Source organism: Siniperca chuatsi, linkage group LG3, assembly GCF_020085105.1.
Source record: "Siniperca chuatsi isolate FFG_IHB_CAS linkage group LG3, ASM2008510v1, whole genome shotgun sequence".
Lineage (NCBI taxonomy): Eukaryota > Metazoa > Chordata > Actinopteri > Centrarchiformes > Sinipercidae > Siniperca > Siniperca chuatsi.
In genome coordinates this window covers 23,792,161-23,804,894 of record NC_058044.1, presented here as the reverse complement: position 1 = coordinate 23,804,894, position 12,734 = coordinate 23,792,161, and the positions used below count along the sequence as shown (strand labels likewise).

The window sequence follows — 12,734 nt, the reverse complement described above, 5'->3', positions numbered from 1 at the left end:
CTTTACTGTATTGTACTCTGTGTGTAATTATAGCTGCAGGTAATTTTAGAAATGTTACAGTCCAACAATAATATGCTAATGATCCATCAAATCATGTCATTAAAGTGGTCATATTATGCTTTTTGGCTTTTTCCCTTTCCTTTGTGTTATATATCTTTTTTTGTTCATGTAATAGGTTTGCAAAGTGAAAAAGCCCAAAGTCCACCCCAAAGGGAGTTACCCTCTCCCACAGAAAAGACTGCTCCTGAACTGCCTGAAAACTAACTTTACTTCCGTAACGTACCTACGTCACTATGTCACATGCGTCATAATGCACGAATTCAGCAGTTTCCACAAGTACACCTAATATGAAATTAAAGTAATGTTAGATACCGTCCAGGCAGTCAATGGGTATGAAGTTGTTACTGTGATGTAGAGACAGTGCACAGTTAAAACGTTACCTATGAAAGATAAATTAGTTACAAATTAATAACTTACCACTCTGAAACGGTTCTGAAGCTGGTTCGGGTTGTCGGAACATGTATGGCTGAACCGTAACGGCTGAACCGAAAACATAGTTACCTGCTGAAGCGGCTTTGTTTTGGATCACACTACCTTGCTCTCTGCTTCTGATTGGCTAGTAGTCCTTACTTAGGTACTGGCATGTGCAACTCCAAACAAAGATTGAATAGAAGTGAGTTGCCTCACTCTATAGCTAAAATGGAGCATTAAAGACAGGGTGAAAAGAGGTGCTGCAGTTATGTGCAGTGTGAGTAAAAATATTGTGTTTTTTGAAAATTAAATTCTGGTACAACCCCCCCAAAAAAAATTATGAACCTGAAAATTAGCATAATATGATCACTTTAAAGCTGCCATAATCAATATTTTTACATTAACAATGGATCAAAAGAACAGAAAATTATCACTTGACTGTAGTTCAGCCCTACAGAGCGTTTCAGCGTCTTTCAGTTCATTGTTTTGGTTTAATGGCCAACTTTACTGTTTTGGTTCAGTACAACCGCTCTCAGCAACATTTCCAGCTGCAGCAGGCAGCTGTTTTCTGCAAAAAAGCTCTAAGAAACCCACTGTACACTACCTGCTCAGCACCAAACAGCAGACAGACGAAGTTACCAAGTAGCTCACCGAGTAGAACATGGGGACATTTAGCAGCTAAAGAGCCAGATATTTCCCTGGCTAAAAGGAAAGTCCATATTGGACATACATTTGCCAGATGGCCAGAAACACGGTTCCAAATGAATGATAATGTTGCTGTGTAACTGCTGGATGTGTAAATAGGCAACTGTTTGCTAACAAGTTCGCCATAACTTAAAAGTTGATAATATGTCAGTTTTGTGTTTACTGCTTGTTTCTGCTGCCAAGTGGCCAAAAAAATCAGTTAATGCAGGTTTTAAAAGAATGTGATTGGTGGCATCTTCATTTGGACATTTCAAAACATCTTAGGATAGAAATGCTCTTAAAGTGCTCTTGAAAATGAACATTTAATGCTGTGTTACAATATCCTCCCCCATTTACCATGATAATATATCATGAGTTCTCTGGCAAGTGCAACACCAACTGTCCAGCTAACTTGGACTCCTAACCTGGTGCTCCTTCAAAAATACACTGTACTCGTACATCAGAAATGTAATTTCAGGCCTTACACAACAGCCTGTTTCTGTCTCTGTCTCCTGCAAAAGTCTCTCCAACATGGAGCAGATGGAACAGATATACATTTAAATTTCCTATGGTTGGAGTAATAGTAATAGTTGGACTAATCCCCAAGCAGGTTTACCAAAGTCCTGTATTTCATGACTTCAGCTTCATTGCATCTTCCACCACTGTGTGTTGTTCCAAACTCCAGTCCGTTTTTAGTGGAGGATGCGGTGAAGGTAGCGTTCAGAATGTCTGGCACACTCCTGTCTTGCCACATCCAACCTCCACGAGGAGGGTTTGAAGGGATTTTGGTTCTCTGGGATGTCTTCCACAGTCGCTGCCAGAAATTCTCCCGGATTGGGCAATATGTTGGCCTCCTCATCCTCAGTGTAACTGGATAATGGCTCCTCAATCCTGGAAGACAGAGATGTAACTCTGGTTTAGCTGAACTATTACAAGCTTACTGTGCATATTATACTATGAGCACATTGGACTACCTAACAATACTTTGTTGACTTGTTAATGTTAATTATAAACCTTTGACCTAATGAACATCAGACAAGTACAATACTAATTGTTATCTTGAGGTTACTTATAATTCCCCTAATGTAGGCATGGTTGTTGGAGAGCCAGTTGTCTGCGGGTTGAAGTCAATTGTACAAGTTTTTCTGCCAAATCTCTGGCCAGAGCATACAGCACATTAGTCATTGAGGCAGACAGGAAGCGAAAGAGCCATCTGTGACTCCAACAAAAGTGGTGGAGAAAGCCTCAAGATGGCTGTGGCTCAAAAGCGGCACAAGAGCCGTGAGGAGGAAGTAGCTAGCTTGCCAGCTGGACACAAGCTGAGGTCTGGTCAAACTCTGCTTGGTTGCCTGGAGGTGGGGGAATGATGTTCAAAGACCTGAAACACCCAATAATTCCAAGATCACCAATAAAGATCCTTCAGTATGACTGTAAGCTCCACAGCTGCTACTAAATAGACCTGGAGGTGAGATTATTCTGTCAAATGCAGTTTCCACGGTCAAGAATGAAACTTTGAAATCACTGATGATCTGTCCAGAAGAATTGTATATGTATTTGCACAGCCTCTGATTATTATCTGTGCATAATGTAGCCATGATCTTACATTAACATGTAAATGGTATACTGTTACTCTAGGATTGCAGAATTGAATGCAACTGAAATAAAGATGTGTGTAGCATGCCTATCAGTATTACTTTACACACTTTAACACGTTAGACAAAACTGTATATTCAAATAGAGTCAGCATGCTAACATTCTCACAATGTTAAAATGCTGTTGAGCAGGTATAATGTTTACCATGTTCACCATCTTAGTTTAGAGTGCAAGCATGCTAACATTTGCTTATCAGCACTAAACACAAAGTACAACTGAGGCTGATGGGAATCTCATTAGTTTTGCAGGTATTCATGGCAATCCATCCAATAGTTGTTCAGACTGGACCATAGTGGTGCTAGCTTGGCCAAAAAATTGTTGCAGTACACCATTTTGTTAGTACTGCACCACCATGTGGACGCACACCACCATTTTACCCTTCTGTGGCACTTCATTCACTCCTGCAACAAATCTAATTTCGTCTCAGTGAGGAATGTCGAAAGCAAAGCATGATTGTTTGTGTGTGTGTGTGTGTGTGTGTGTAGTGGTATGCAGAGAGAGGACAGTCTTGTGAGGTCATGCTGTGTTTGTTAGGCACATGACAATTTATACACTTCATTTCAAGACACAGAGGGAGTCTGGACTTAAGTTAGACAGGACCTTGGACATTTACAAGTTGAACTGATTGTTTATGCAAACATAAGATGACAGTAGACAGAATATTGGTAAATAAGGAACAGAGGACCACTCTGAGGGATTAAGAGAATGTTTCACTCCTTTTCCTTTTAACTCCGCATCTACATATCACTTTTCACATCTTTACTTTTTGGTGGCCTCCTGCCATTTGACACCGTCACTTACCTGAGATATCCTGATGCTCTGAGCCACTTGTGGTCTCGGTGTCCCTCCGCTCTGATACCCGCTTTGTTCCTTGCTCGGACTCGGAGCCCCACCAAGGCCTGGGCCAGCCCTGCCTCGTCCTCTCTCTCCTCCCCTTCTTCCTCCTTCGCCTTCTCTGCTCCCTCGATGTCTGCATCCATCCCTCGCCACACCAGTTTTGCCCGATGTTCAGCGTCTCTGTCTCCTGCTGTTCTGAACAGCCTGTGCAGCTGCTGCAGGTTGACCCCTGTAAAGATGTTGGAGCATCCTGACTTCCTGTTGCATCGATTGGAAAGTTTCCACTGCACTGGCAGACTTTCCTCAGAGGAGGCGGATGCTGGGGCCTCTGCCATGTTGCAAGGGTGGATGGCTTCCAGGTGGTGATATAAGGACAGGAGGACAATATCAAGGGGGGAAGGTAAGGTAAGCTAAAAAAAGGGGGAGAAAGGAAAGAGACAAGATAGGTCAACCTAAAGAGATCCCAGCCACAAGAAAAGCTCAAGCCTCCAGCCAGCAAACACATTTCCATGGCTGCAGCCAAAAAAAAAAAACGAAGTACCTCTGCCACCCTTTCCTGTCTGTTGAAGTCTTATCTCATTATTCATGGGTCTTAAGTGTGTAGGGAGAGGTAACACACATGCACAAACACACTGATGTACGGCTGCAGTTAAGGATCATTTTCATTATAGATTAAGCTGTCAGCTATTTTCTCAATTAATCTTTTGGGCCATAAAATGTCAGTGAAAAATGTCCACCACCATTGTCCAAATCCCAAGGTGACACAATCAGTTTGCTTGTCTTGTCGAACCAAGAGTCCAAAACCCAAAGAAATGTAATCTAATATCACGGCAGACAAAGACAACCAGAAAATATTCACACTTGAGAAACTGAAACCAATAGATTTTTGGCATTTCTGCTTTAAAGGTGACTTGAATGATGATATGAAAAATGTTCAATCGACTTGTCGTTTCAGCTTCTTCACTGATGCTGGTGTCATGACAATCTGGCACTTCCAAACCTGATGATGCTCATTTTTATTAATTCAGTTGAAGTGTTTCAGCCTCCTCCATCAATAAATTCTACCCCATGTACCCTTCTGAGAACCCCTACCCCTTCAGAAGCCATGTTGTGAGTGGTTAATGGAGCTATTTCTTGAGAAACTTACATTTTGGAGATATGGGTATTTAACTAGACAGTATTGATATGTAAGGAAAAGGGGTGAGTAGAAACCAGATTGTTGCTCTGTGATGCTGTATACATCTCAATTTGCCATAGTAGCCTATTCCTATACATATAAGTGACAGGCTAGCTATATAATAATGTTTAAATTGTTAGGCTAAGTCAACCTTATGCTTCATATGTTTATGCTAGTATTTTACAGCTTTTATTACATAGTGAAATAGCCAATAGCACCAACTCAATTTCCCATTAACATCTCCATTAATTAAATCAATTCCATAAAAAGTATCCTATTGTTCACAGCTGTCTACTATAGCAAGAAAAACAAGTTTACCTTACAATATAGGTAAAAACCTCAAAATGATTTTAAACACAGGTAGAATGTAGTATGATGAGAGTGCTTACCTTACCCTCTGTAGTTTGAATGAGACAAACTCTAACCATACACCACAGGCAGACGACAACCAGATTATCTAACCAGCATCCAGACTACAACCTTCACACCCGCTAATGCCGAGCCGACCCACTTGCTGCTGGGGAACGTAAAGGAATAATCAAAGAGTAATCCGTGAATGACGTCAGTGCCAAGGTGCTTACCTCAAAGCAAGAGCTAGTTTGAAAAGAAAGAGAAAAACAAACAAAAGAGAAGCCAGCTAGAAGCCTGCTATTTAAAACAGTACTCAAACTCTGGGGCGCCTCAGAGAAACTGGGACACTACACACACACACACACACACACACAGATGTAGAGAAAGTAGACAGAATGCCCATGTAGTGTTGAGTATGGAAAATTCGAATCTGCAAAGTAACCAGTAACTACTATCTCTAACTGCTAACTCTAGTTGGTTATAAAATGACACCAAGTACCTCAGAACTGCACTGAAGCATATTACTTGAGTAAATATACTTAATTATTTTCCAACACTGGTAATTAGGCTAAGTCTTACTGAGTTTGTTTTGCTGCAGTATGCTGTGTACCTGACACTGTATCAGTGGTTGATTGATTAATTAACAAATTTGAATATACACAAGCAAAACATACACAGCACCAACCTGCAGTTGGCAAGTACACGAATTTGATGCCTGTGCTGTTGTTGTCTGTTAAGTCTGTGCTGTAACTACTACTAACAGCCCCCCACTATAACTTCCGAGGCATCCTGAGGTCTGCTGAAAAATAATTCACAGGTCAGAATGAGCTGAGGCCTATTAAACCATCCTCTTCGGTGTATGTTTTACTGACCGTTTGGTGCTTTGTGTACAGAGCAGCTTTTCCCTCATGCTTTCAGTCAGCTTCATCCACAAGTCAAACTCTTCAACTGGACACTTGTAATGTTCAATTAACTGTGACAGTCTATCTTTATGTCTGTATCTCCCAACACTGTAAGTAGCTATAAATGAGATTAATGGAGTGGCCTTATTCAAGCAGACTAGGCATTGCTCTCCTAAGAGTGTGCCATTTAACCATTAGGCTCAGTGTTAATCAAGTTGAACTACTTGCCGCTATTCAGCGCCTGTTGCCTGTATTGCATCACATCTTATATTGACAGCTTTTATAGAGTTCTAATAACTAAAGTAGCCTATCCTCTCTGGGCTGTTGGTGTAAATACTGTACATGAATGATAAATAGATTCAATCAGTTATGAATGGATGTTTCTGTATAAGGATTGGCCACCAAGTGACGCCATTTTCCTGCCATCTGTGAGGAACCATGTGTTCAGTTTTTGAGGTATTCAGACTGCAGGCTGAATGTAGTTTCCAGGCATATTTACGGCAAATTATGAATTAAAATGTGAATTAAATATGGAATTATATAGTCAGTGTCTGATATATTTGTATTTATGTATTATGATTTAATTTTTCAAAAATAAATAGCTTTGAAAAGAGTTTAGAGAGTACTTTTTAAAAAAATAAATAAAACCTACTTGGAGATCTCTCCACACTCTTGAAAGCAAGGACTGTGCCACAGGACAGGCCATGGCACTGCGGAGAGGAGCTTTACTGATGCACTATAACAACACAATGCAACTGTGGATATTATTGGCTGACCTCTGTGACGCTGAAAGTGTGAGGGTGGTCAGGTGCGCTGCACAGCAACGTCTGACCCTACACCTAACATCTGTGGCTCTGTCGCGTCTAGTGCGGCGGTTGAGTGAAGCACACCTAGCCACACCTAACACTTCCACATAATCCCTCGATGTAGTCTTTATCCAGAGAAAGTGGTGGTGTCGCGTCAGACGTCGCTCGGTAGCGCAGCGCACCGGACCATCGTTGCTTCACTCAAGTGGGAGTGGTGTAGAATTCATAAAACTACAAAACAACAAAAAGAACTGAGACAATCTTTTGTTTTTTACATTTTATGGACTAAAGTATTGTATGACATCAACAAGAAAGTATAACATATAAGTAAGTAAATGCTGGTGAGAAGAACTGTCACACAGAGCTTCAGACGCGGACAGCTTTCTTGGTTTTTCCTATAGCACCTGAAGGCAGCCTAATTAAAATCAGTCCAAATGGCAGGTGTGTCCTGGGACAGCTTCTTTTAAGGGCTGTCTCAGGAGCCGGCATGAGCGTCTTTCTTTCAAAGCCAAACATGTGTGGGCTTTTTGCTGGACTGCTGCGGGCTCTTGCTCCCAGGGCAGGTGTAATGATTCAGCAACGGGCAAGTTATATCCACGGCAAACCACCTAAACATAACATTGGCCCAGCGGTAAGTTTACAAATGAGTCCTGTTAAGTTTTCTTTGACCTTTTCACCCAGCAGCCGGACAATACTAACTCTCTCAAAGTGTTTGTGACAGCTCATTTCTGAATACTTTGGTAACTGAAGGAAAACTGCGCTCTGTCTTGCAGGAATCTGCGACCGTGCTGGCTGTGATGACTCTGACCGTCCTCGGACCTTCTGGTTGGATACTTGCCCACTTGGATGATTATAAAACCCGTGACTGATGGATAGGCATCTTTCAGGGCCTGCACTTGTTAAAGCTAGTATGCCTTCTGTTAAACGTGTCATTTTTGAGCTTTCGGACGTTTTTGTTATAACATAATAAATCTTACTGTCTTATTTGCACTTTGTTTGTTTAATTTTTTTTTTAATTATTTTTTTTAACTGGTGCAGTTCAGCTTCTACACCAGTAGGTGTCAGAAGCTGTCGGCGGAAGTGAAACTTCTCGCTTTGCTTAGAAACAGGCTGCATCGCCACAAGGCATCCATATCTGAGAAATAATTGCACAGAGCTAAAGTGCCTTTGAATGCACCATGAAGCCGCAGCCCGCTGAGGCTGCGCTGTCTCTGCAAGAGGAACTTATTGCAGCGATACACGGAGCATTTGAAGTGGCAGTGGAGATCGCAGTTCGAGAGGTGACGAAGCTTGTGGGTCCGGCAACAGGAGACGTGTATGGAAAGATGCGACGAGAGAACGAGTCCCTCAAACAAAGACTGCAGAGAGCTGAAGCCATGCTGGACTGTGCGCGCAGGGAGGACAGAGGTGGCAGCTCCCCTCCTCATAAAAAGCAACTCCTGAACGCCGCCAGCCATGCAGATCGACCGCCTCACCCTAAATACAATCAAAAAAGCCCAAATCCCAAAGTAGACAATGTGCACTGTTGCACGGGGGTCAGAGGTGACACTCCTCCTGCAGGTCACAGCCGTGCAGAGCAGCCTCCTGACCCCCAGCAGAAACACGTGAGCAGAAACGAAGAGCAGAGATCAGGAGAGGATGAAAAGACGCAGCATGTCAGCGATGCAGCTTCAGACCCAGAGAAAAACGAATATGTTGTAGCTTGTGATGCCTTGATTAAAGGTATGTAGCGGGTTTTTTTATTTGCTCTGCACAAAAACTGCACGTTCATATGTTTTCACACATTTTGCAGACCCATGGGTGTGAAATTGTAGCGACAAACCCTTGCTAGTTGCAACTTCATGCGTTACTAACAGTCAGGATGGCTGAAGTGCACACACAGGGCACTTTATTTCCAATATATAGAAGGTAATATAATGGATGAGACGTCTGTTTGCTCATGCTTGTGCATTCCCTGAGAGCTCAGGTTACTCATCAAAATTTACATTTGTAACAAAAATCCACTGTGGTATAAAACATCCATTGGAGACCCTAAACATGCCCAAATCATCTCTTTACAATTTAAAGAAAATATGTATTTTATTATGTTCCTGTAAATAAAATAGCAAAATGTCTAGTGTTTCCTTGCTCACTGAGTGTACCCTGTGATCTTTTTGTTTACAGAAGTTAGTGAAGAGATTTCCCGTGTATGTGTGATGAGGGTAGAAAGCATTAACCAGCCATGTCGAGAGCTGGCAGTTCAAGACCCCGACTCTCCACCGCTTCCCAGTGGGGATAACAAGTCCACTTTAGATCAGGTTACAGTAAAGCAGGAGAAGCCAGAAGAGGAGAGAGATGGTTCAGTCTGCTGTTTAGACCTGATCAAAGTGGAGGACTTTAGCCCGGAGTGTATGTCAGCGGTCCAGTCCAAAATGCTGGAGGAGTGGAAACCAGAAGTGCTGGATATTCAGAGCCAAGACTCAAACACTCCTCTGTCCTGCACCGGGCTGGCTGAGGGTAAGAAGGAAAACATTGAGTGTCTGAAACAACCACTCTTATAGCAATAGAATAAGAGCGGTTATCTATTCAGATTGGTGATACTGCGTTATGTTAATATCCAGTATCTTTACATCCTAAGCACTCAGTGTTTCCCCCATGTCCGAGAAACTGATTTAATATTTAAATCTAATAATAAAAGATGTTCTGCTGATGTTGAATTTGATCAAATGTCCATTCAAACTTAATTCATCCTAGTGCCTTTCTATTGATTGCCTTTGTAGTATTGATCAGTTCTACAACCAATATGTAATCAGCCAGTTTGCATCTTATCCATGTGACCGGAGCACTGCAGCATGTTCACACATTCAGGTGCTAGTGCCAAAGTTTGGCATCTGGGCTTCCAATTGGAAACGTGTTGTCTTAACATTTTGAATGCTGTCAAATAATTTGAAAAGCTTTAAATAAATATGATGGCCAGTATGGCTCAATACAAATTTACTGTATGTAAATATATTTGCTGTGTATTCTTATGGCTGAAGCCTACAAAAAAGTTGACCCTTCTGCCATTTTGACAAAGATTATCTGTAACTGAAATAGTGGGATAAAAATAGTCAAACTTGGCAACCACATCTGTTTTTAAACGTTTTAAAAGTACCTTCAGTTTAACATGTGATTTGTTGTCTTTTCTACAGCTCATCCTTCCAACCTGGCCACCAACCTCTCACCACCAACAGATCTTCCATCCCTCTCCTCAGAGTTCCCAAACATCTTCCAGCTGGCAGAACCAGCTCCCATCCCAGAAGCCCCGCCACAAGTTTATGGAGTCCACGTACGGACCAGCCGCAACCTCGGCCACACCTTCACCAACCTCTATGCCTGCAAGTCCTGTGGTCAGACGTTCCACCTGCCCAGCTTGCTGCGGCGGCACTACAGCCAGTGCCAGCAGAAGCTCCAGCAGTGTTGTCGGCAGCCCGTAGCAGGAAGCAAGAGGACCAGACTGCAGCTTTACCCGCCGGGCTGCAGCCCCTTCCGCTGCACAGTGTGCAACCGAGAGTTCAACCGCATGGAGAACCTCAAGACACACCTTCGCATCCACACGGGAGAGAGGCCGTACACCTGCTCAGTCTGCTCCAAGTGTTTCCGTCACTCTGGGGCATTAACCAGGCACTTCCGTATCCACACCGGAGAGAAGCCTTACATCTGCGGACAGTGTGGGAAGTCTTTCAGAAACTGTGGGGGGCTCAAATTCCACCAGCGTTCACACAGCAAGCAGCTACAGTAGAGTGGGACTCAGCAGTGTTAAGGTCTTCAAGATCCCAATTTTTTAATGTGAGATGTAAACAGCTTTTTTTTTATGTAAAAAAAAAAAGGGGTTTTCCAAACTGCCAGCCCTGAAGCTGTTGAATGAAATAGTCTGGATAGACATGTGGTATATCCCTTATGTATCCCTGATAGACAGCCCATGAGGGCCTCAAGATTTGGGCTTTATAATGCTAAACAGAAAAAGTAGCATTTTACAGTCTTTTGAATTATAGTTCAGGAATCAGATATAAAACTTAAAGTACAAAGCTAATTAATGTTAGCTAATGAATGAAGAGGTGGAGCATATGTGGCTGCTATCTGGCTTTTATCTGGCTAATATCTGCTCTTTGAGACATTAATGGTCCACTTCTATTGGTCTAACTTTAAATGATTGTCTGGCTTTTACATAAACTGTCAGGTAATAGGTGACCACTCCATAACACGGTCTCTCTTGTCTGTACTGTTGCACCTTTTTCTACCAGGTCTTTCCTTTTGAGATAGCAGGTATTGTTTTTAAGAGCTCTCACCCAGAAAGCAGCATCTCAACAAGTTACAGGACCAGTCAAGTGCTTCATATTGAGGTCAAACTATAAATGATTCTGTTACTGAAACAAATTTGACTAGCTTTATTTCAGTGTTAATGTTATATAAATCGGTGTCCTTTCATTAGTAGATACGGACCAAGTAGAAAGATAAAGTATACAGTAGCTATGTGATCAGTCACTTAAAGTTAACCATTTAGCTACATACTGTATATGATGGCTCAGTAGGGATTCGTGATATGAAATGTGTGAAACCTTTCAGTGCCAGTTTCTAACTTGTTTTATGATGGTTATTAAATGGTTATTAGATGGTTTCTTTTTCATGGCAATATCATTTTTCAAATTATTTAATTGTGTGCCTAATGTATCCAAATATTTTGACTATACTGTGTGGAAAATACTTTCATTTGATTAATAAAAAGTATGAAAATTGCTCTAAGAGAGCTTTGTTGTTTTTAACGTTTGATTCAGTCAGAAGGGGAAAGTAACCAAGTACATTTACTCAAGTAGAGTCACTGATACCAGAAGATGCTACCAGGTCCAGATCAACACCAGGCGCTGCAGAATCCCAGTCCACCTCAAGAAGTCAGTCGTTTCATGTCAGCTGAGTGTTCGGAGTCAGACAGCAGCCAGGTTTGAAAACAGCAGAGAGAAGATGACTTGGAGACATTTGGATTGCCAGTATAAGGTGACAAAGATCATATCATATATCACCATGCAATCAAAGAAGTTATGGTTGCAGTTGTAGTTCACAGGACATTACTGTCAATCACAAACAGTGGTTTCTGAAATCTGCATAGTCAACTTTCTCATATCCACGCAATAACCACTTAACTACACTGTAAAGACTTTGGCGAGCAAAACAACAATACGTTAAATACACTCAAACAACGGCAGACTATGTGTTTATTACAGCTCTTGTTTGGCTCACAGGTAACTTACTCCACTCCTCCGTGCCTCACTGGAAAACTTTCTCTCTCGGGTACACACAGTAAATGTTTGCATCAGTGTGAAGCCAGACACATCATGTGAGGCTGGTGTGCGTGATTTTTGATATGCTTCACCCCTCATACACATCACACCTTCTAATATGTGTTCAAAGAGCCAGTTGTTGCAGTATGATGGAGTTCTAAAAATTTGCTGCAGCTGCTAAACAGTTTCATTAAGGCTTAATTAAACAATTCTAGTGTCCCAGGAGATAGTCCCGTCCCATGACACCCTACCTGTTTGTGACTCAGTAGTCTCATTGGATGTCACGTTTTGATAAGGAAGTAGAGGCGGTGTATGTATTACTCATGTTGTGGGGACATACATCTGTTTACACAGCCACAGTGTAGGGACTTGCCTTCATTTTGGGGACAAAGCGCAAGTCCCCATAACGTAAATCATTAAATTTTAGGGTGAAGACTTGGTTTAATGTCAGGGTAAGGACAGGTTTAGGTGAACATTAGGTTTGGGTTAAAAGAACACCCTTGTGTTTTGGTGTGCAGGCCCACTGATCCAGAAATTAGTATGGTGGTTATTATGGCCA

At 42.0% G+C, this 12,734-nt stretch overlaps 2 protein-coding genes across 5 annotated transcripts; one reads left to right on the top strand and one right to left on the bottom strand.

Moving 5' to 3' along the window:
- Nucleotides 1-1,459: 1,459 nt before the first annotated feature.
- On the bottom strand, nt 1,460-7,360 carry avpi1 (arginine vasopressin induced 1). 4 transcript variants are annotated; one of them, XM_044190292.1, is made up of 3 exons: nt 6,852-7,360; nt 3,610-4,055; nt 1,460-2,046 (listed from the first exon to the last, which is right to left on the bottom strand). In XM_044190292.1, exons 2-3 carry the CDS (start codon nt 3,978-3,980, stop codon nt 1,848-1,850), a joined length of 570 nt encoding a protein of 189 aa, XP_044046227.1. In that variant the 5' UTR covers nt 3,981-4,055; nt 6,852-7,360; the 3' UTR covers nt 1,460-1,847. The 4 variants fall into 4 exon arrangements, with proteins under 4 accessions (XP_044046227.1, XP_044046225.1, XP_044046226.1 ...); XM_044190290.1 differs by having other exon boundaries at nt 6,728-6,862; XM_044190291.1 differs by lacking the exon at nt 6,852-7,360 and adding an exon at nt 5,212-5,681.
- Nucleotides 7,361-7,747: 387 nt separating this feature from the next.
- On the top strand, nt 7,748-11,637 carry si:ch211-284e13.5 (uncharacterized protein LOC793850 homolog). The gene is made up of 3 exons (XM_044190287.1): nt 7,748-8,603; nt 9,045-9,377; nt 10,052-11,637. The coding sequence occupies exons 1-3, from the start codon at nt 8,060-8,062 to the stop codon at nt 10,639-10,641; spliced, it is 1,467 nt and encodes a 488-aa protein (XP_044046222.1). The 5' UTR covers nt 7,748-8,059; the 3' UTR covers nt 10,642-11,637.
- The last annotated feature ends 1,097 nt before the right edge of the window (nt 11,638-12,734 follow it).